We start from the raw sequence: 23,388 nt of genomic DNA on the forward strand, positions 1-23,388 counted from the left end.
ACTCCCTTGTGGCTATGACCGTGTGCGTTATTTATTATTATTCATTTGTTAATGTGACCAGGTGGTCACCATGCTATACATATACATATGTATATCTACTAGATAAAATAATAACTTATTAGAAAGTGACGATGGAGAATGCACACCCATATTACACCTTGTCACTTTCGCCTTGAAAAGGCCCAAGTTAGCATTCAGGGAACAAATCAGCAGGCAGGGAATTCCACTCCCATGTCATTATTTGTAACGCTTCCACATTTATACGTACATTTCATAGTACCTTACCGCACCTTCATATCGCATTGTAACCATTTTAAAAATACATCAATGGACATATGCAATATAATATTTTGTCCATTATGCAACATTCGTTACGTCCATAAAACATACTGTGTATTTCTGTTTTTCAAAATATTTATTCCATGACATCCAATTCGCAACTCAAACGCTATGGTTTAAATTTAGTAACGCATATTTAAACAGCAATTCAAACGTTAATGCCTGTATCTGAATATTTTATACAAATATTTCAAATTTCCTTATTAACAATACTAGCAATTCAAAATGGTTTTATAATTGTTTTTGTTAATATGCATTTTGTTTTTTTCCTTTTGTTTAACGTTTTTGAATACATTGTTATTTTCCGACAATTTCCGAAAGACTATGAGATTATTTTTATTACAAATACATTCGGACTGCCTGTAGAATAATTGTGCATGACATTACAGCCAAAATAATACAACACCCTCTCTTGATGCCGATCGCAATTAATGGATGACACGAGTCAATGACAACATTAGACAGCTTGATATAAATTGTATACTCTACCTACTTTGATCCTACCTAGTTGCGGACACCAGCCCGATACACTAAGTACCAAGTACCTACTGTGATCAATAGCTGGATTCGTCAATCATATATCCTAAAATGATGCTCTGAGTAGCCAAAACCAAAATGACACTTGTTTTTACTAATTTGAAATAAAATTCATCAATGCGCTGTAGTACAATTTTCAATCTTTGGTCATGCTTAGCTAATGTGGATTCACTGACCATCAAGTAATTGCGATGACACTCATTAATTTAATGTAGAAAAACTTATCACCTTTGAAATATTCCAGCCGCTGCTTGCTCGCTAAATTCAAAGTTAACATCTATTTCCACATCCACTCACATGAAGTATGCTAACTAAGTACTTAGCTTTATGAAGTATTTACTGTCAAAGAGTTGAAAAAACGCTACATTTCCGAGAAGTGGGGGATAACTATCAGCTTTATATGACGCATTCATCGCGAATATACATTCACTGCCTACTCGTACTTAATCGAATCGCAGTAGCCCATTTTAAATGTTCCACTATACTACCCTTCTTATTATAAATAACGTAATCGCCATTGTAGCCAAATTGAGGTATTGACTTATCTGTGAGCAACGAAACGAGATCTACAAGACCCTCTAATGGTTTTTTTATATCTTGTTTAGTTTCAGTTTTATTGTTAAGCAAAATTAGCGTAATTGACATTATTTAACATAAAAAAAAAACTTTAGGTGCCAATATCTCGAAAGATACTGCAATGCAAATGCTTTAGTCATGATTAGGAGGCCAGTATAGTCATTATCATCTTTTTGAATTCATCTTTCGCTTTTTCCTGTTCAATCCACAGGGCGAATACACATAATCACTAGTTTAAACTGCCTCCTTGGCCGAACGGTTACCATACCCGACTGCCACGCAGAGGTCCCAGGTTCGATTCCCGGGACGGGAGAAATATTTGTATGGCCTACATTTATTTCTCTGGTGAGTTTGGGTGTAATTTGTGGTTGTCTATGTGTGTGTCCATGGCACCTGCGACACAGGGTTTCCCTAGTGCGGGGCTATGTTGAGTGTGTGCGTTATTTATTTATTTATTTATTCAAAAAAAAATAAAAAATAAAAATAAAGTTTAGCATCTTTCTTTAAGGTGCCATGCACCAAAAACCCTTTCAAATTAAGTAATTTTGGAAAACTCTTCAAACCAGAATTTGCCTCCACAATCGGTAAGTCGGTCATCCATTGTCCGTGTTCCGTTTAACAATAGGTTCACTCTAACCCGGCAAAAGGTTACTGGTCCACATCATAAGCTTAGTTCAAAAGGGACTTCGTCAGGAAAGGAGTTTCGATTCAGTTTGTAGACATTGTGGGGCAGAATTAAATTCGCGGAACCTGAATTCACTTCGGTGCTCGTCCGCCGCATATTTTTGCACATGGTTCTTGACGAACAACCTCAAGCAGGTGTACTTCACAATTTGTGTTTTAAAGTTGTTCTCGTCAATTTATTTTTCTTGTTTTTTTATCTTTATTTCACCTTCGAATTAAGAGCTACCTTTACCTAATTTTTCCCCATTACAAGATATGTCGGACAACTTGATTTTCAACCATGATAATCTTTTCAATGCTAGTTTCACGCTATGCCACAACGTTTCTTTCATAGAACTTTGGAACACTGAGAATGGTAACTAACTACTCCTAACAATCTGTTCAAAATTTCGATAATTTGTGATGACAACGACGCAATGAGAATGCTTCTTTTCCACATTGCGACAAGAACAATGTGCTTTTCACCTTATTTTCTATGATTCATACTCCTGAAATACGAAGTACAGTTGCACCTTATGGGTATTCTATTTATCTATGTCAGGATCAATTTGTGCCATATTTCGTGGTTTTTTCTTAATTTTGTCTTTTTTATGATGGGACGAACAATTCGCGCGCTTGATGGTAAGCGTCACACTTGCAGTGCCACTCCAAATTTTAAATCGCAAAGATGTGAAGGGCACTACCAATGTGCCCGTCTCCCTAAGACATAAGTTTACAAGTCCCATGTGCCTGTAATTTCACCAGCACCCTTACCCCACAAAACCGCAATATGAGTATTGCTGCTTGGTGACAGAAATGCAGTACTTCCTTGGACGAACTATTTCACAAGAAGCTTTGCTGCTACTTCTCATCGCCAAGATAGTGTAATGGGAAATTAACGCCGAAACTCAGTATAACACATAATTTTAATGTTAATCGCGATCAAATACATATCATGTACCCACTTGAGTCATTTTTATTAATACATCAATTGATGATTCCTGTATGTGGTATTTATATAAAATTGTTATAATTATTTTTATATATTATCCTTTACGTTTTACATAACGAAAATTCCAATCGTACTCATAAGTTCATAAGATATATTCACCCATTAGGCAATAAGGCGTGCGTGATGTACTTCATTTGCTTTTCTTAGGAGCCCAGAAATGTACTATGAAAAACCAAAAGAATATGTATGGCCCAACAAGACTCACTACTCGGCCCCTACTGTGAATGGTATCACGTTTTTGACAAAGCGTCATCAATTTCTTCGGAAGTAACGAACGCTGTAAAAAATTCTTCGTCATTTATACGACAGGTACAAATTAATTTCCCTCGAAATGCAAATTAAAGCAAATTAGATTAATGAACCATAACATTTCATTCACTTTATAAGAATTGGATATATCTGATATCGAAATCAAAGCGTTACGAAAAAGTACCCTGATTGTATTCGGCATTATATAATATTACTCTAGTACCTAATAATTGTCAAACTTGTAATTTGTACTTTTCTTGAAAATATTTCTCTTATTTTTTTAACTCATTAAAAATATTTATTTTATTGAATAGTCATACATTTTTTGTGAAAATACTCTACGGGGTCGTTGTTATTATTGATACAAATATCAAACATCGTGGTGTCTTACTGGTGTCGCTGCGGCAAAATTACCGTTAAAATAATATAATCTCATTACAGAGTACTAAAAAAAACCGACCTCAAAAATACGTAGAATTACGTCGATTTGCTAAGTTTTATTGAAATATCCCCTAGTTTGCCACATATAAATAAATAATCAATAAAAATCGGTTCTCACTACTCAAAGTATATTGAAGAGAGAAAAACGCCTTGAATTGGAGAATAGCAAAATCAACCATTAAAATAATTGCTCCTTAAGTAAAATTTAGGCGCTATTTATAAAAATAAATCTTTATGCGTGAACAGCCTCTTAGAGATGGATGACTTTCTTCAAAATTAAATGGGACTACTATGGAGGTACCCTCTTTCCAAAAAAAAAGAATCATGAAAATCAGTGCAGAAATACCGGAGTTATCGCGTAACATACATACAAAAAAACATACAGTCGAATTGAGAACCTCCTCCTTTTTATAAGTCGGTTAATTGAAAACAAAACCCTACAACAAACACAGAGAAATTGTAAGGTCTGCTAACTCCTTCCGTAGCTCAGTTGGGAAAACGATAGCCCCAGTTTGTCGACATAAATATTTATTTTTCCTTTTCATTTTTTTGTGTTAACATTAAAAAATACGTGTTTTCAAATTATTGTTTGTGGTGGTGGGCGTTGAATTTTTTTATCTTGCCTAAGTGGGCAATGAGCCACACATTTTGGGAACCTATGGTCGAACCGGATCAAAGGACTTTTTCTTTGTATTTGTTCATCATTGTAACAATAACAATACACAACTACAAGGGCTACATCAACAAATCCTCTTCTTCAGAACACAAGATAAATAGGTACTTAATACTATACCATCTGGCACTAATCATTCAATAAACTCAGAATGCATTCGTCCATTATACATTATGATTCGTGACCCGAATGACACACAGTTATGGTTCTAATTAACATTTAATGTGGGATCTGAGCTTAATAGTTTTTGCAATGTCTTTCAGAGAAGAGATGTAGGTCAACGATTTTTATATGCGATGTCAATTCAATGAAACCAATAAAAAGGAATTACTTACACTGTACTAACGACTTTCTTCATTGCATTTTTTGCTTTATAATAATTTAGTAAAAGTAAAGCGTTCGTCCAGGAAAGTACTATGAATTTCCAATTTTGAGGCCAGGCAATTGGTAGCCTGTCACATTATTATTACTGAATTACATATTTCTTCTAACTGTTAACACGTTGTAACATAAGGATTCGATAATATTTTTAGTAGCAGTAGAGCTCCTTGTGAAAGAGTTCGTCCAGAAAAGTACTGCCACCTTACCCATTTCTGCCGCCAGACGGTAATGTGAGCATAACTGTGTTCCGGTTTTGTAAGGTAAAGGTAAAGGTGCTGGTAAAATTACAGACACATGGGACTTGTCAACTTATATCTCAGGACACGGGCGTAGTAGTATCTTTGCGATTAAAGCTCTGAGTGGCATTGCAACTGCTATGGTTAGGCGTGTCACTTGCCACCAGACGCACGACTTGTTCGTTCCGTGACTTGGTATCATAGAAAAATACAATTGGTGCCATTATGCAATGTACAATCGCTACCATTGGTATTAAGTTTATTTCCAAAGATTAATTACAAAATTGTGTCAATTGAAAATCGAACTTTACTCATAAATAGCGTTCTAACACTATAAATAGGGAACTCGCCAAACATGTATAATAAAATAGACAACTGAAAACTGACAAACAAAAGTTAGCCCGCAACCCTTTCACTTGATACATAACAAAATCCTTATTTCTTGTTGATCGAACTGTTGTGCATTGCCCGACTTGATTAATTGTAACAGATACCATGATCTCGTTTGCAATCGATTTATTCAAACAAATTTAATCAATTTCTTGAAGATTTTGTTCTGTGTGCAATAACTATGTAGGTAATTGACTTTTTGATCTGGTGACTGCTTTTTTCGTGGTAATGCACATCTTACGGGCGCGGGCCCGTCACCCTGAGACATAAGTCAACAAGTCCCACATGCCTGTAATTTCACTAGCAACCTTACCCCTCAAAATCGGAACGCAGTTATATATATTAATTATATATTGCCTGGTGGCAGAAATGGGTATGGTTTTTCCTGGACGAACTCTTTCTTAAGGAGCTACTGCTACAAAATAATATTATCGTATCTTTATATTACAACGTGCTAACAGTTAGAATAAGTATGTAATTCAGTGATAATAATATGCCAGCCTACCAATTTAACTGCCTCTGGGGCCAAAAGGTTACCATGCCGGACTGCCACGCAGAGGTCCCAGGTTCGATTTCTGGACCGAGACAAATATTCGTATAGCCTAATTTTTTTTCTCCCGTGAGTTTGTGGTAGTCTATGTGTGTGTTCTTGGCACCCGCCATGCCCGCGACCATACACAGGTTTTCCATAGTGCGGGGCTATGTTGAATGTGTGCGTTACTATAGAATTCCGTGGCCTCAAAATTGGGAATTCCCTGTATTATTAGTACCAGAACAGCGGAAATCACCCCGGGACGCTACCTAAAACACTGGTTACCGTTTTAGGAAAGTTCATAAAGTAACGTCTAAATGAATAAAATTTAATATCAACAAATTTAAATTAACGTCTTAAGATACACAACCTTACTCGACCCTTATTGAATAAAATCGATTTTTTTTAGATTTTATAACAAAATTTAAAAAGTGTAACGGTTTAATATTGGTTAAATCAAAGTTTAATAAAATTAAAAAACTGTTTGTAGGTACTAAAGTTTACCAAATTTACAAAACCACTAAATCAACATAGAACCACTCGACAAACCTGTATTATTATAATATATATAATAGGAAATTAAAAAACAATCAATGAAAAACGTGACAGACGACAAATTTTTTATTTTCAAATTAGATCTGAAATAAAAAAGTAAAACAACCGGTCACTCTTTACCGAGGATTTTCTTATGTTTAGGAAATGAAACTATTTTTCCGGATTTAAATCGCGTATAACTGTTTTTTCAAACAAACCGACGTTTCGGGCCTTTTACAGTCCCTTGGTCACCGTTGACTGTGACCATGGGACATGTAAAGGGCCCGCAACTCCGGTTTGTTTGAAAAAACAGATATACGCGATTTAAATCCAGATAAATTGTTTCGTTTCCTATGTACAACAATCGCGAAAACCTAAGAACTCGATATTCACTAATGTTCCTAAATATCTGCTAATAATATATGAGTGTACCTATACAAGTGTTTTAAATTTTCTATTATCGCATTTATATTTGTACAACTGTAACAATTTATAGCTAAGTTATTTAAGAGAAGGTGAAAACACAATGTATTAGAACCACAGTGGAAAATATTTATTGAGAATCCCGATAATTAATCGAAGACATGGCTCAAAGAACTTGTATCCAAGCCAAAACTCTTAATAAAAAAGTCAATCCCAATCTAACGTAATTTGCCGTAACGTTTGATTGCCAAACGACCACTTCTACAAGATGCATGGGGCCTTACCATGACCGCTTATTGCGACTACCAGGCAATGACCGCATCGGTTCAACTGGACACTTCAACTTGTATTTCCATGACCTTTGCCTACTCCCAGAATTCCTTTTTTGTGATCGTTGGTCGAAGTATTGGGAGATATCCCAAAATGAAAATGGCAAATATTATGCGGATATTCAGCCTCACATTCCCATATAACCTTGGTTTTTCATATTCCGTTCAGCTTATAAAAAAACGAAGTAAACAATTTTCTTCGTTTAGATGGCGCGTGTACCTAATCCTATTCATCTGGCTAAACTTAGGATAAAGGACAACTCATTGTGTGAGTGCGGTTTACGCGAAGGAAACGTGGACCATATTTTCTTTGACTGCCCTAAATTACGGTGTTCCCTATATGACATCCTCCCTCCCTCTATCCCTCGTCCTTCCTTTTCGTACTTCCTTTAAATGTTAGTTGTTCCTATCCTCTCAATCAAAAATGTATCTTATTCTTTTTAAACACATACATATAAATCATATTAAACTGTAAATACACTTCCGGACACATAATTCGAACCACCACGCTTTTCATAATTAAGTGCCCTAAGCTTAAACAATGTTTGATCGATCAAAAACGATTATGATATTTTGATACTAGTATACTAAACGTAAAAATTAATTCATTAATTATTACGTTTATATATACATATATTGTTGGAAATTTGGATTTGCAAAACCGAGGAAAACTTTTTCTTCGATGATAACACTGTTTTTGTATTCTAGCCCTTTGCGACAAAAATGCGAGGTTACTCGAATCATGTGTCCGGTAGTATATTATTCATGTATTAACACTATATTTAATAGATGTTTCTAACGACTTGTGATGTCTCTTTTGTTCTAGGAATCAATTTGTGCAAAAATCTCTTCGATACTGCCTCTGGGTCACCGAACAAAATTGTTTATGTATCATCTAACACACCCTTAGAGGACGGTAAAAACACGCCCTACACACCCTCCATGACGTTTATGAAACTAGAAAACGGTCACTGGCAGAATTGAGACTAATTAGTTTCACAAGCCAATCACTATGAAAAAAAAATACAAGCTACATAATCTATGTTCTCTACTTAAGAATAAAAATACCAATGTTGATTACAATAGAGTAGTTCCAATTTAATACAATGACGCTGCTAGTTCATCTCCTGTATATTTTTGTCATGGTCACTTTTTCTGCGAAATTCGTCCCAAACTTCTGGGTGACTTTCAAATTTGCATAGATAATATCTACCTACCAAGCCACCATCTACCTATCAAGGACGCGCTATAGAGATTATCATTCTTAGGCGATATTAGGGTTCTTATGAATTTCGTGAAAACCATGAATTTATGTAAGCCGTGGTAGCCTAATGTAAGTCAAATGTCCAACCACCTCTCAAGCAGAGGGTCGCGGGTTCGAAACCAAGCCTCTTCGCTTCCAAATGTGAGAAAAATGTAATTCACCATGAGCTTTTCAGTGAAGAAAAACATCGTGAGGAAACTTGCACACGTCTGCAAAGCTATTTAATAGCGTATGTGAAGTTCATCCGCATTGAAAAGAGGCCAGTGCGCAGTAGTGGGAATACCTATATAGGTTAGCTATTATTATTATATGTAAGTTATGATCCGGCCAAGTTGCTTTCTGTCCAGTAGTTTTCGAGTGTTGTTTGAATAAACAGACCTACAACGTTTTCAAATAATTATAACTTTTTTATAAAAAAAGACCTCTAAGTTTGTGGAATTACATCTGTTGGCCAAGCTCTATTGAAATCGGTTAGCAAAAAGTGGATGAAGTCCAATAAACCGGATCATCATACCCTAATTTTCCACTCTTAGAATATTTTCTTCAAATTTGAACGTGACCACTATTTAGGTACCCCTATCAACGAAATAAGAACCATCGGAATTGGTTCTCAAATGTGGGAATAATCGCGTAACATACACACAAAAAGAAATAAGTCGAATTGAGAACCTCCTCCTTTTTTTGAAGTCGGTAAAAAATATCTTAAATGTACAAAATCGGTCACGCTAAAGATATAGACTCATCACAAGTACAGGATTTCCGTAGGTAAGTAAGTAAGGAAAGTAGTTACTAAGAAAATTGTGATTAATCAGTGAAACACTGTTTACTTTCCAACTTTGCATACAGTTTTTTAACATAAACATGTGTCATCTAGCACTGGCTATCACTCTCGATAGAGTGGCCGATGCCAGATATTGATTTTTCCTTGCAAAATCAACCACACGTTGAGACCTATTCATTATACCCATCGAGACCATCAAAACGTTACTGATAAAGGTTATCCAAAACGACATTGGTATGTCTACTTATAAATTAACTAAAAACATGGTTAAACAAATATCAAAGATCACAAATTTTAGTCAAAGAATTATGCAAATTACTTCTCCATAGAATTATTTTTTGGTATAAAAACTGTACCAGATTAATCAGTCAATTTTATAAAGCATACATAATTTCTTCAGATTCCTTTATTACTTTTTTCAATTCGACTTAACGAGATTCGTTACTCTTCGCTCATATTTCTGATGATGAGTTTATGTAATATTAACTCGCTATGTTTTTACACAACAGCACCCACCTTTTATGGTTTGCGGTTTCGTGGTTTTAAACGCATCTAAGATAGAGTATATCTGTATTTATTCTTCGTTGAAGTAATCATGTAAACACAGTTCTAAATAAATATAGACGGTATATACACGATTGATTTTTTTTTATCATTTCATGATAATTCCTGCCCAATGATTTTGGGGACGTAATTTTACAAATCGCTATAAATGTTTTGTCATTTTTTACCTATTTACTTTGTCACTTAATAACACTGTCCAAAATGACAGTGCTGATCACTCTTGCGTCAGACGTATCTAAGTATACATATCGCTCATTTAGTGCAACATTGACTTAATTGCAATTTTGGCATAATTGAATTAAGACTTAATTAATTACATATTAACATCCTTTATCCAAATTTGCCAAAATTACAATTACATCAATGTAGCACCAAATAAGCGATATATTACGTATAGTTAACTATAGTGAGATGCGCAGACTTCCTTTTTAATATGATGTAATTAAGCCATACTCTGCGTCGTCTGCCCCCATATGTTTAACATACACATGCAAATAATAATAATCATTATTTATATCAGGCAATATGGCCCATATCAGGTTACATGTAGCCATTGAGTATAATAAATATGATTTTATTTCCAGACTTCGTCAGGGCCTTTAGAATGATTTGAAAAACCCTATGAATTTATGTTATTCGAATTCGTAATTATGATATTTGACGACGCTAAAGAATTCCTTCAACAATTATTTCGCCGTTGTTCTTTGATAAGTAATACAAAAAAGTTAAAATGCAAAAAAAATTATACTAAAAAAAATGTTATAAACTAAGAATCAGATTCTAAATATAATTAAATTTGATTTAAAATTTAATTGAACATAAAACAACAATTCACCTACTTAATAATGTGTACATAATAAAAAGGCATGTTTGTCATCGACTTAATCATTACTTCCATAAACTCTTCGATACTGTCCATTCCAGTAAAACTTTTGAAAACGTCTTTACTTTTCATACGTATCGACAATTTTTTCAATCTGCTCTGTGAAAATTGCCCGTCGCAACATTGAGAAAGAAGACCTTAGCGAAGCTCTCCTGGGTCAATGTGGTCCTGCGTACACCTTCGAAGAACGTAACGTCTATATTGATATAATTTGAGTAATTTAACCGAAGAATGGAAGAAATTGTGTACGATCGAATGTTGTCAAGAACAAAACAAAATATATTCAAACTTTTTTGTATGTCTTCTTTTATACATTAAGGCGTAAAAATGTATTCCCGTTGTTCGGAATAATATCCTACCAACTAATACAACAATTGAGCACAACAAACGCCGCTTACCTTTTTTTTTTTCAGTTTGTTTGTCTAAGTTTACCTGAGCTCATTACTCTGTTTTCACAGGACAACGATCTTCGTCGTGGTTCGCTTATTTTGTATATTCATTTGTATTGGTCGAGAAATGCAGATTATTAAAGTAAGCAAATTACACATGAAAACATCATTCATATTGACTAAACTCTACTGCTCATTCGTAAGGCAAATTCTCCTGAGAAGAATAAGAAAAAAAACTCTAAGGGTACACATTTATCGTTTACAATGATTATTAAAAATAAAAATAATAAAAAATAAAAATAATAACGCACACACTCATCATAGGCCCTGCACTAGGGAAACTCTATGTCGCGAGTGTTATGGATACACACATAGACAACCACAAATTATACCCAAACTCACGAGAGAAATAAATGTAGGCGATACAAATATTTCTCCTGGCCCGGGAATCGAACCTGGGACCTCTGCGTGGCATAACCGTTCGGCCACGGAAGCAATTTTTTTATTGCAAACACCGTAGATTGAGACTACCTGCAAGAGCTAATCGGGTCTCTACCACGAATTCGTATCATCTAAGTACGCAGAAACTATAAAGCGTTTTGTTTAAACCTCGTGAACGACAAATTTTGAATTTAAGACGGAAACTTATTATAGAAGCGTATAAAATGCCCTTAAATGAATTTGTGACTTTATGAAGACAACTGTTAAAAACAGCTAGTTTAATTTAATTCCTCGTATTAATGTCTGTCGCTATTTTTCATTAAAAAAATACTATTGACGTAGGTCAATGATTGATATACATAATTATTTTATTTGATCTGTGTTTATGTCGAAACGCCAAATTTGTTTAAATTTCAACGATTCGACATGCTTATGTTACTACATCCATAGATTTAGTATATAGGTACCCATATACTAAATCTATGACTACATCTTACAAATTTTCTGACATACTACCATTGATAATCGTTTACCGTATTTGTCTGAAATTATATTAATTCAAAGGCACAACGTGTATAATCAAGAATACTCTTTATTTTACTCAAAATTTACTAACAAATTAGTAAACGCTATTTATAAACTACGAACTATATACAGTTTACTTACAATTTCTGTTAAAAAAAGATCCCCATCACACACGACAATTTTACTTTTAATACTAATTTGTAGATAATGATGTTGTATGCACGTGTATTTATGTTAGAATTAACCAACACTGTAAGTAAATATACAATGTACAATTATTTGTTATCGCTTAAAAATAAAGAAATGAATTATAGGTAATTCAATAATACCTCAATATATTTACACGTAAATATGTTTTGTAGATTTTAATCTGGATGAACACAATAAACTTCTCATTATATAATTAACTTATATTGCGATATATCGAAGTTAATTCTATTTAAACATTCTGATCATATCGACGTTTCATGTCCAAGGGGCATAATTGATGCAAACTGTCGGCCATCGAAATATCTATAGGGACTAAAGATATAATATAACAATAGTCGTCCCTTGAAACAAGTTGCTTAAAGTGGAAAAACGGTAAAGTAGTACTTAACTGAGATTGTAAAATAGTCAATATCTTAACTTTTTTTCTTAGGGCGCCTCCAAATTAGACGCTCATAGGAGCACTATTACTAATTTTCTCTCACAGACAATACAGTCGAATTGAGTAGTTCCAAATGTTTTTGAAGTCGGTTAAAATAAATATTTAGATATGACAAATGTTTGTCAGTAATGAATTATACTGTTATGCGACTTTTCAGCAAATGTTATTGTAAACTGTTGTCAGGAAAAGCCTGTTATTCTGTTGTTTTGTAGTTTCAATATGACAATGAGAGCGAATAAATAATGTGTAGTATTGCCAGATGGTTATATTTCTTACACGTAAGTAATTTTTGTTTTTAAGATAATTTTCGTAACTTTTGAGGGAACCCAATATATTTGTTATTGTAAACCTTAAATAGTTTACGAACGCACCCAAATTAGACAAAAAAGTATTTCAGCGATGGCGCAAACAAATGAGATCAATCTATTACTGATTAAAGATTGATTTTTTTTGAGCGTACCTACTTTTTACTTTTAGGATTTATGCGTATGTATCTCTTACAGCGAGAATTTTTAATTAAAAAAACGAACTTGTAAAATGTAGCGTTTGAAGACATGTGACTTTTCAGGTAACGCAATGTAATCTGCGACTCAAGGACCATGGCAACACTACGGCAACACTGGTGGTGTAACCTGTTATTTATGGTTCTATGTGGTGTGGATAATGGCGTCAACGCATTAACGCAAATCTGCTACTATTATAAAGCTATTGTTTTTTTAACCATTAACCATTAAACCAAACAAAACGGCTATCTTTGGCACCAGTTGTATTTAAATTGATTGATATTAACTACCTGTCGACATCAAATATTAAAATCGACATTTTTTTTAATTACATAAATCACAAAACCGTAGTTTAAAATATGTGACTTATAACAATAAGATAATAGTTAATAATAGGAAATAAAATGAGAAAGACAACTTTATCCTGTACACTGAAAGATTATAATCGTAAGATTTGGTAGCATCGACCAATCTTTTGATTAGCGCCATCTCTCTCTCACTGTTCACGCGACGCAATCGCAACAGCAGTACAGCCGTTTAGACAGTTGTTCGATAATGAGTTATATATTGCGTAAGAATAATGCATTAAATTATCTGCAGTTGTAATAATGACCACCTTTAGTATTTACTGATACATGCAAGTAAAAGATTGGTTTGTTATTATTACACCATGACAGCAATAGACACAAAGCGTTATGAGTGGTTACGCGAAGCACTGGTGCGTACACTGATAATATCTATCTACGTACTTACAATCAGTATAGTCTCTTATTGTACAAAACGATGCTGTACTTCCTGTAGGTTGCTTCTTGGAACTTATTAATCACTTTATAAAGTTAACATCTGTTCATATTTAACAAAGTCTACAACTAGGTTATTTACTAATAAATTCATCCATAGGCTATCTCGTCAGATAAAGTTAGCGAATTTTGTTCGAAGAAAATTATATTAACTTTACTTTGGAAGGTAATTAATTGTACTTATTGTAATAAAACATACGACCACAACACAAACACATAACAAATAGATACGTTATTGTAATGAAACTTTTTCAAACATTTGAAAAAGGCCCTTCTTATTTACGAGCTAGGCTCTTGTCGGTGGAGTACCTAATCGTTAACCACCTCTTCAGCACCCCAACACCGTTCAGCACCCCAACTTTGATTTCTTGATACAACTTTCCCTTATCTCATCCCTTCATTATCATTCCCTTCGGTAATAAGCTCCTTTTTTCATTGGTTTTTCTTTACCAATATCGCCTGTCAAACGTTTCCAATCTCTGCCTACTGCGTCAGTGGCTGAACGGTTACCATGCTGGTTTTCCACGCCTAGGTCCAGGGTTCGATTCTCGGGCCGGGAGAAATATTTGTATGGCCTACATTTCTCTCGAGAGTTTGGGTGTAATTTGTGGTTGTCTAATGTGTCCGTGGTAGCCGCGACCATAGATATAGAAAAAAGGGGAGATATGTAAAGATGCTATCTAAGATCGAGTATCGATGTCACCACTTTTTAGCTTGTGTGCAATTCAAACTTTACGCTCTATTATCTACTACCATAACTTAAAGATTTTGATTGAGAGGGCTTAAAACGACGTAAAACAATTTTAAAATTTAACAAAATTAAACTTACAGTCACTTGAATAAGAGTTATATTACAATATTTCAGTATTTTTTTCATCCTGTTCAGCCATTCACCAACAGGTGGCGTTTTAGTAAAAATACTACTAGCAAACAATAGCTAACTATTACACATTAGATGGCGCTGAAACTCATTTTTCCTTACACTAAGAATTCACGGAGCGGTTTTCACCCGCGTCCGCCACGGGACCGCGGCATGTGTAGAATGTAACAGTTAAGTATGTAAAATACTAATTTTACATACTTAACTGCACATTTCACGGCGCGTTTTACGCCTGTAGTGGTGACGGTTGCTCGCGGTTGCCGTGGCGGGGTACTAGTAGACCCGCGCAGGACGCGATGACCGATGACGCTTGGTGGCCGTCGTCGCCCGCACACTCTGGCGGTCGGTTCAGACTCAATGTGGTGCAGTCGCGCGCAGGGTAAGTTCTCTATTAACCGCGCGACTTGCAATTAACTCCCACTAACTTCGCGGTCCGTTCCGCAATCGCAACGGTTTCGTGCCTGCAACCGCGGCAGCTTCGTGCCCGCACAAACTTGCAGGGTCGTAAGTATTGAAATAAAACCGCTATCTAGCGGCACCGGAGGGCGCGGATGGAAACCGCTCCGTGAATTGTTAACCTTATTAACCTTAAACTGACGCTACTCAACGAGGGATTTGGTCCTACCTAATCGATAGTTGGAAACCATGTGGCTGTTTTAATATTAAAAAAAGAATCCATTTTTCATACTATATCTACACAGGTACTGGTGTATTATTAAATTAATATATTAATATAAATTATTATTATTTTCTTAATGGCGGCCACTAGGCTTGGACCAGTGTCAGTTTTATAAGAATAATATAAAAAATATGGCGATCGTCGCCAGTGTCAATTTTCCATTATACGTTACCACGGGTTGCTGAAGCTGTCACTGTCAAGAGTAAACTCGAACCATCAACGAATTTAATAAATTAAATTATGTTGTTTTTTATGAAGGATTTATGTAATTTTCTATAATTGTTTCTAATTTATTTTGCATGCACATGTAAAATAAAGCCGATTTTATTTTATTTATTTTTTAAATGCATTTGCTATGGAAATTGAAACAAAGTCAGAAATAGTAATAAGAAAACCAATCTTTCGATTTTCCTGCAGCTTCAATCCAACCTTCTTTTATTTTAAACTCATTGGAAAAACTTAAAAATTAAAAATACTCTACGTTTAATCTACGAGTATAATGGAATTTAAATATCTTAAATATCTAAAACACAAATTTTTCTACAAGCAACAGCAACATCCAAATTGACATGAAATTGAAACGGTTGTCCGAAATATGAGTTGTGTTAAAGTTACTCGAAATAAAATGTTTTGTAATAATAATAATAATTAAATAAAAGAAATCAATTTAATGTGAATGCTTTTCGCTTCGATATTTTAGGGACTTTAATTACAAATATTATAGTAAGAAATTCAAAAATTTCAGTAAAAATTTATTGTCGATAAACATAAGTCTTCGTAAATGAACATCACTATATTTGAGTCTAGAAAATTCTATGGAGACAAAAAGAGAATATTGAATAATAATAGAAATAGTAACTAAAAATGCAAATAGCCGCTGGAATGTAATCTCACTGGTTTTAAAATTTTTGTTTTCACTCCAATTTTTACAAGGTGTATCGCTACAACTTGGCATTTTCACGTTTTACGAGAGATCTTGTATGTACAACGATCGCCATGTCACTGTGGCGATGTTTGTAGGCGTGTCACCGCGATATGGTCATTTTGACCATATCGAGGCGACTCGAACCACGCCCCCATACCACATCTCCCCTTTTTTTCTACATCTATACCCGCGACACAGGGTTTCCCTGGGTTTCCATGGGGGGCTATGAGTGTGTGCGTTAAAAAATATCGCTGTCTATCTCCCCTTGTCGGAAATAGAAAGTTTAAGAAAATTTTTTAAATTCTTAATATTGAACATTTTAAGAATTTAATTTTCTTTTTCATTCCAAGTAACGGGACGAACTAGTCGTGCACCTGGTGACAAACTACACGCCTGTCCGTAACAGATGCAGTGGTGCCACTCAGGGCTTTAAATCACAAAGATTTGAGGGGCACTGCCACTGCGCCTGACATCCTGAGACGTAAGTTGACAAGGTCCATGTGCTTGTAATTTCACCAACACCCTTACCCTTCAAAACCGAACGTAGTAATGTTTACATTACAGCTTGGCGACAGGAATAGGTAAGGTAAGGTGGCAGTACTTCCTTGGACGAACTCTTTCACTAGGAGCTCTACTACTATTGATTATTTACTAAACAATTATCATTAGCGCACGGTCTGAATTTTTATTGTAGCTCAATATTTCATAGAGGTCACACATTTCATGGACGTGGGTTGATCATGTACCATGTAAGGCACCTACTACGATAAAAGACCCATAATAATTCGTGATGATAATTTAAAATCGAAATGTTAAATAAATATTAAATAATTTGTCTAAAATGAATTGTGCTCCAGAACAATAACAGCAGAGGGTGGGATATTTCCTCATATATCTAAATAGTATTTATCACAGATATAAGAATAAGCAGTTTATTTACTTAAAATTCAAAGAAATAATACATATAGAGTTGATAGAACTTCCATCTGAAATATACACAATATTTTAGAGGGAAATACTATCCAAATCGAATCTGGAAAGAAAGGTTGTAAAAGCTAATTTTATCAAAAATGTGCTATTGGGTTCGTTGGGTTAAATCATGTAAATTTTCAAGTTCTTTCAAAAAATAATTTTCACCAAAAAGTGAATTTTTACGTGATCATACTTATAAAAATAAAGAGGAAATGAACAAACACGTTTATAAATAAGTATTTGAACGGTTATAAATTATTGTTTTTCACTTGTCTTATAAACTTTGTAGTTTGGGCTCTTGCACCTTTTCTTCCCTGAAGTATCGATATGGTCAGGAAGTACATAAGTTAGTACGAAAGTACATGTACTATATACATAGGTGATACCCTATGATCACATAGGTGATACCCTATGATATGTGATCACCTATCTATAAACCGTTGTTTAGATTTTGATCGGGCTTTCCATATCAAGCACCAAAATGCGATGTTTCAATATACACATGTATAACGTACATCAATAATTATAGTTCCACTAATTAATTATGAGTAAAATACAGTTTTTATCCTGTTTTTATCCGAAAAGTTAATTTATGAAAATGCAAGAAAATTAAAATTTTTACATATATACGAGTATTTTAGGTACCATTTCGAATACAATGTAATCCGCGAAAGATAGCAATTTGCATATTTAGTGATTAATGCCTTCGTATATTTCACGTTAGAGCCATATTAATATTACTTTAATAATAGATTTCATGATTATCTTTAATTTCTAAGAGCCAATGTTTATTGGAGAGATTTTGTCGTTGTTATAGGAACCATCACAACAATGAAATAGTGAGAGTTACTTTATTTTTGTTGCTCTGATTCCCGGTTCAGGCAATCTTTTCAAAGTTCTATGAACGCAGGGAAAAATAAATTAATGTTTCCTTTAAGTAAAATTAGCTATCCAAAGCATTTAAGGTACTTCCCCTTCATGTCCCATTATTTTTTCCAGCCTGTATATATGCATAATTTAAAAACACCTTCCTATTATTTAAATTACTTAATCTATCGTAACAGTTCGAGTTTTAGCGGTACCCGAAATTTAATTCAAAGTCAATTACTTGTAAATACCAGTAACTGGCATCAATCATCCAACAATGTGAATTTTACTCGTTGTGACTGACTGATAAAATCTAAAGCATACTACCATAGCATAGTAGTAGACATGCATATGCGGATCGGTTAAAAAAATCAATTAATATGATATACCCTAAATGTGTGAAAAGTTAATAAAGTAAAAAAATTAATAAATTCAAGAAAAAAATTTTAAGAGTATACTTATTTATATCATTTTACGTGATACAACCAAAGCAGTAGAAAATTGCAAAAAAAAAAAAAAAGATAGCCACCATACAACTTTTCAATTATTTCGTAAACTATTAGAGATAGGTACCCCCCAATACTCGAAGAAATGTTATAGAGGTCGAATGAACCTGTCGAATTTTTCCAAAATGGCGGTTTCAAAGCGATTGTCGGATTAAAATTTGGCCCTCTTTTGGTTTTTGGGCTCTGATTTTGAATCGAGAGCAAAAAATATTTTTACACGATTTCACACATAGTTTCTAAAAGGGCGCTATACAAAATCGACTTTTCTGTATTTACGTATCTATCTTTTCTGTCATATTATAGAATACTTTCTGTGTCTCAGAAGAAGACGAAGACACTTTGACTTATATTTTATTTATTTTTTGGTGAACTAAAAACAGCCATTTAGTAAACAAACAATTAGCAAATACTATGCCACTCATAAGAAAATACTTCTATTGCTTTTTGAAAAAGAAACCACGTTTACTCCTACATTTTTGGGAAATCACCTAAATTAGTATTTATTAAAGCCTCGTGGCTTACCTCTGGTGCAGTAAACATCCGGTCCTTTTTAAAGCTCATTTTCCAGTACATGAAGATAAATAATTCATAATTACTCAGTTTTGCTACCTTATTTGATGATTGCTTACAGTAGACGGAAGTCTGAAAGTTGTACTCCTTTTTCTTTTTTTTTTTACTTTTCACCCAAAGACGATTTGTACGAGGTAAAATAAATTTAAAAAATCATTTTCTCTCGATTCATAATTCTGAGACACATTTCTTCCATTGCAACAGTTACATTATAAAATAAAAATCTGAAGACACTCTGATCGCACTAAGATAAGAAATTTACCTTGACCATAATAACTACATTCTTGTTTTCTCTACTTTCTGAAGTCAAACACATATCAACTTAATTTTTTCGCATTTTCATTACAGCCACCCTGATTACGGCAGCGGCGGGGACCACTGTAGGATGGACATCACCAACTCTCCCCATACTGTTGGCAGAAAACTCACCTATTCAGACTTCCAAAGACCAGAGCTCGTGGATCGCCTCATTTATGATACTATGTTCAGGTACACATCATTCATCATTTAACATCTACTACCACTATACTAACTCTCACCGCTGTACTTATTAAATTTTTATAAACTATGCTGCTCAAATCCGAATGTAATATATACGATACAAATTTAAGTGCTAGTCGCAATGTTTAAAATTTGAAAAATTTGTATGATATAAATAGACAGGCTGGACTACAAAATCTTTTCAAGAGTAAGTATAAAGGATTGGTACGGAAGACAGACAAAGGCACAACGAAACATTTAAGTAGATATCTTCGGAATTTTGTCTCATTGTTTGTTATCATACAGAATTGTTCATTATTCTCAGAATTGTATTGTTACAAGAATCAGAAAACAACCATACTATGTTTCTGAAAACAAAAAACGAAAGGAAACTTTAATGATTATAACAGAAATAATTTAACAATTGAAGGAGAAAAAAAAAATTCAAAAACAATTTTAAAAGTCTCAATGCATCAATTTCAGTTGTCAGCCCCATACCAGCATCGTACCTCGCAGACAGAATTGGAACGAAGAAAACACTTCTCCTGGCATCGATTCCGTACATCATTGGATGGATCCTCGTGATGTTGGCACGCAACGTACCTACCATCTACGTTTCGCGTCTCATCTCCGGTTTGGGCTACGGCATTGCTTACACCGCAGCGCCAATGTACCTCGGAGAAATTGCATCTGATGAATGTCGTGGCGCTATGGCTACACTGATCACAGTTATGTCCAAGGTCAGAAATCTATTTAACAGCTATACAATAGTCTATTATCAATACGTATCTATTTAATAATTATGTAGATGTATTCTAATTAAATTAAAACAGTTAAATGAATAATAATAAAGTAACAGACCACTAAAATCTCAAACTATTGCATTTCATGTACTGTGAGTATCAGAGCAGCGTATTCACTCCCGGGCATTACCCAGAAGAGTCAGGCCAGGGGGTCGATTCAGAACCTTACGATAACTCAATTGTCGACCAATTCGATTTGATATCGCACGATTTCTTTTAATTTTTATTCACCACACCCGAATCGAACGTTAAACTGTCGTATTTGAAACCAAACTGAAAAGACGTCACTCCCGCACGATTACTGTAACTTCTCGACTGGCAAAGGCTACAAACGTTATTCAGAACACAGTTATCGAACGAAAGTTACCGAGCGTCCTATTGTATACAAAGAAGTATTAATATGGAAATATCCTATTATTTTAAATAAAGTCTGGATTTTGTTCAATTTTATTAACTTATTTTAATGCATACCTATATTTTAGGCCTTTAAAGTCTTAAAAACGTACACAAAAGGATTTTCATTTTTCAATAATCTATTTCATCGACTAAATCCGTAAACGCTGTTGGATAACGATTGTACGAGCTACCTCGACATACTTAGGAAAATATTATAATAATTGCAAAACTATATACGCTGACGTAGATTTTAACATAAAAGCTATTACGTGTTTACTTTATTTAGAGTTCAATAAACGGAATCATTGAGTGCGGACACGTTTCATTACTAACATCCCGTTCCAGTGATAAACTGATTGACTCTCCAGCAAACTACAACTTAGAGTAAGGGAAGCTACCCTTACAACGATATCGTATCCGAATCCGAATCGAACGTTTAACTCGGAATGTTCTGAAAAGCTCGGAAAGCGCCCTTCGATTTGAGAACGATATCCAATCGAACGATTCGATTAAAATATCAAAGAATTCTGAATCAAGTTCCAGGACCAATTCAGAAAAAATAAATCTCAAATTAATCCTACTGTGAATCGAACCCGGATTCTCCTCATACCACACCCACTGTGAAAACCTTTGGACCAACGAGGTTGTCGAGGTCATAATAAATTCAGCTCAGGTAAATGATGAGAAGCGAATGTTTTCTTAGTATTTTAGGATCTGGTTATGTAATCTTATCTCAATTTTGTCACAGACCGCCTTTTTGTTAATACAAGAGCAAGCAAGCAAAACTTTTGAATGTCTATACAAGTGAATCAAACAATCGCTTATTCATTTGACTTGAATCGGAGACGAACGAAACGCTTAGTGTATGAAAGAATAATATTGATCTTCAAAAATAACTTTGATTGTTTGTTTACTATTTCAGTTGGGAATCCTGTCCCAGTACTGCATCGGTCCCTATGTGTCCATGCTCGGCCTGGCTAGCTTTAACATCACAATACCTATATTATTCGTACTATCCTTCAGTATGATGCCAGAATCTCCATACTATTTTCTGAAATCGGGAGAAACAAATCAGGCAGAACGATCATTAAAGAAACTACGCGGCAAATTTTTTGTGAGAGAAGAACTAGACAGCATGACGCATTTAGTCAACGAAGATATGAAAGAGAAAGGCAGATGGAAAGATTTAATTACTGAAAGAGGAAATAGAAAAGGTCTGGTAATTTTGTTGGGAATATACTTTACCCAACAGTTTTGTGGGAGTACTGCGATCATATCTTATGCCGAACAGATCTTTTCAGCCGCTGAGGGCGGTTTAGGAGCTAAGGAATCTTGCATATTATTCGGTTCAGTGCAATTACTGACGTCCGCTATTTCATCTCAACTAGTAGACAGGTTGGGAAGAAAACCATTACTCCTCATATCTTCATGTGGCGTTGGCTTAGCCAATATCATTATAGGGGCGTACTTCTACATGAAGCATGAAAACGACTCCTTTGTCGTCAATTTGAAATTCATTCCTATTGTTGTGATACCTATATTTATATTTTCGTACACCATAGGTCTAGCTACGGTGCCTTTTGCGATAACATCGGAAATATTCCCAACGAATATTAAGTCTAAGGCGACATGTGTTATTCAGATATTTGTAGCGTTAATGACCTTTGCTGTGACAAAATTGTATCAAGTTGTAGCAGACAATTTAGATACTTATGTGGCCTTTTGGGGATTTGGTGTGTTGTCCATCGCCGGTGTGATATTTATAGTGGTGCTACTTCCAGAAACTAAGGGACAATCTTTTGCTGCTATTCAAGAAAAGTTATATAGAAGTGAGAAAGGAGTAGCGTATGAAAAACGCGATAGTTATACAGGGGGAAACGTTACAATAAATTAAAAACCGAATTAACATTGTGATAAGATTGCTAGGTTATTAGTATTAGTATAGTAAAGTATATTTCTATGAAACTTACAAAATCATTTTCCATACATACTTATGTAATATTAACATAAGTGCAATAATGTCCTCAATTTTGTAACCTTATACATAATTCAGTACTTAAATTACCGTCCTTAAATGACATTTTCTGTGATATGCGGCTTTCGTAATGCATGGTTCGTTGTGTAGACTATACGTTGTTATATTAATCAAATATATATATATATATATATATATATATATATATATATATATATATA

The 23,388-nt window shown here is 34.4% G+C and overlaps 1 protein-coding gene across 1 annotated transcript in view; it reads left to right on the forward strand.

The window, feature by feature from the left end:
• Positions 1-23,322, forward strand: part of LOC113230168 (facilitated trehalose transporter Tret1-like) — a 30,923-nt gene extending 7,601 nt beyond the window's left edge. The window contains exons 2-4 of the mRNA XM_026463973.1: positions 19,862-20,002; positions 20,477-20,733; positions 22,115-23,322. Coding sequence (XP_026319758.1) covers positions 19,862-20,002; positions 20,477-20,733; positions 22,115-23,086 — 1,370 coding nt within the window. The 3' untranslated portion in view covers positions 23,087-23,322. The remainder of the gene's footprint in view (positions 1-19,861; positions 20,003-20,476; positions 20,734-22,114) is intronic.
• Positions 23,323-23,388: the final 66 nt, after the last annotated feature.

The sequence above is a fragment of the Hyposmocoma kahamanoa genome, unplaced genomic scaffold (assembly GCF_003589595.1).
Source record: "Hyposmocoma kahamanoa isolate Upper Pololo Valley unplaced genomic scaffold, ASM358959v1 63, whole genome shotgun sequence".
Classification (NCBI taxonomy): Eukaryota; Metazoa; Arthropoda; class Insecta; order Lepidoptera; family Cosmopterigidae; genus Hyposmocoma; species Hyposmocoma kahamanoa.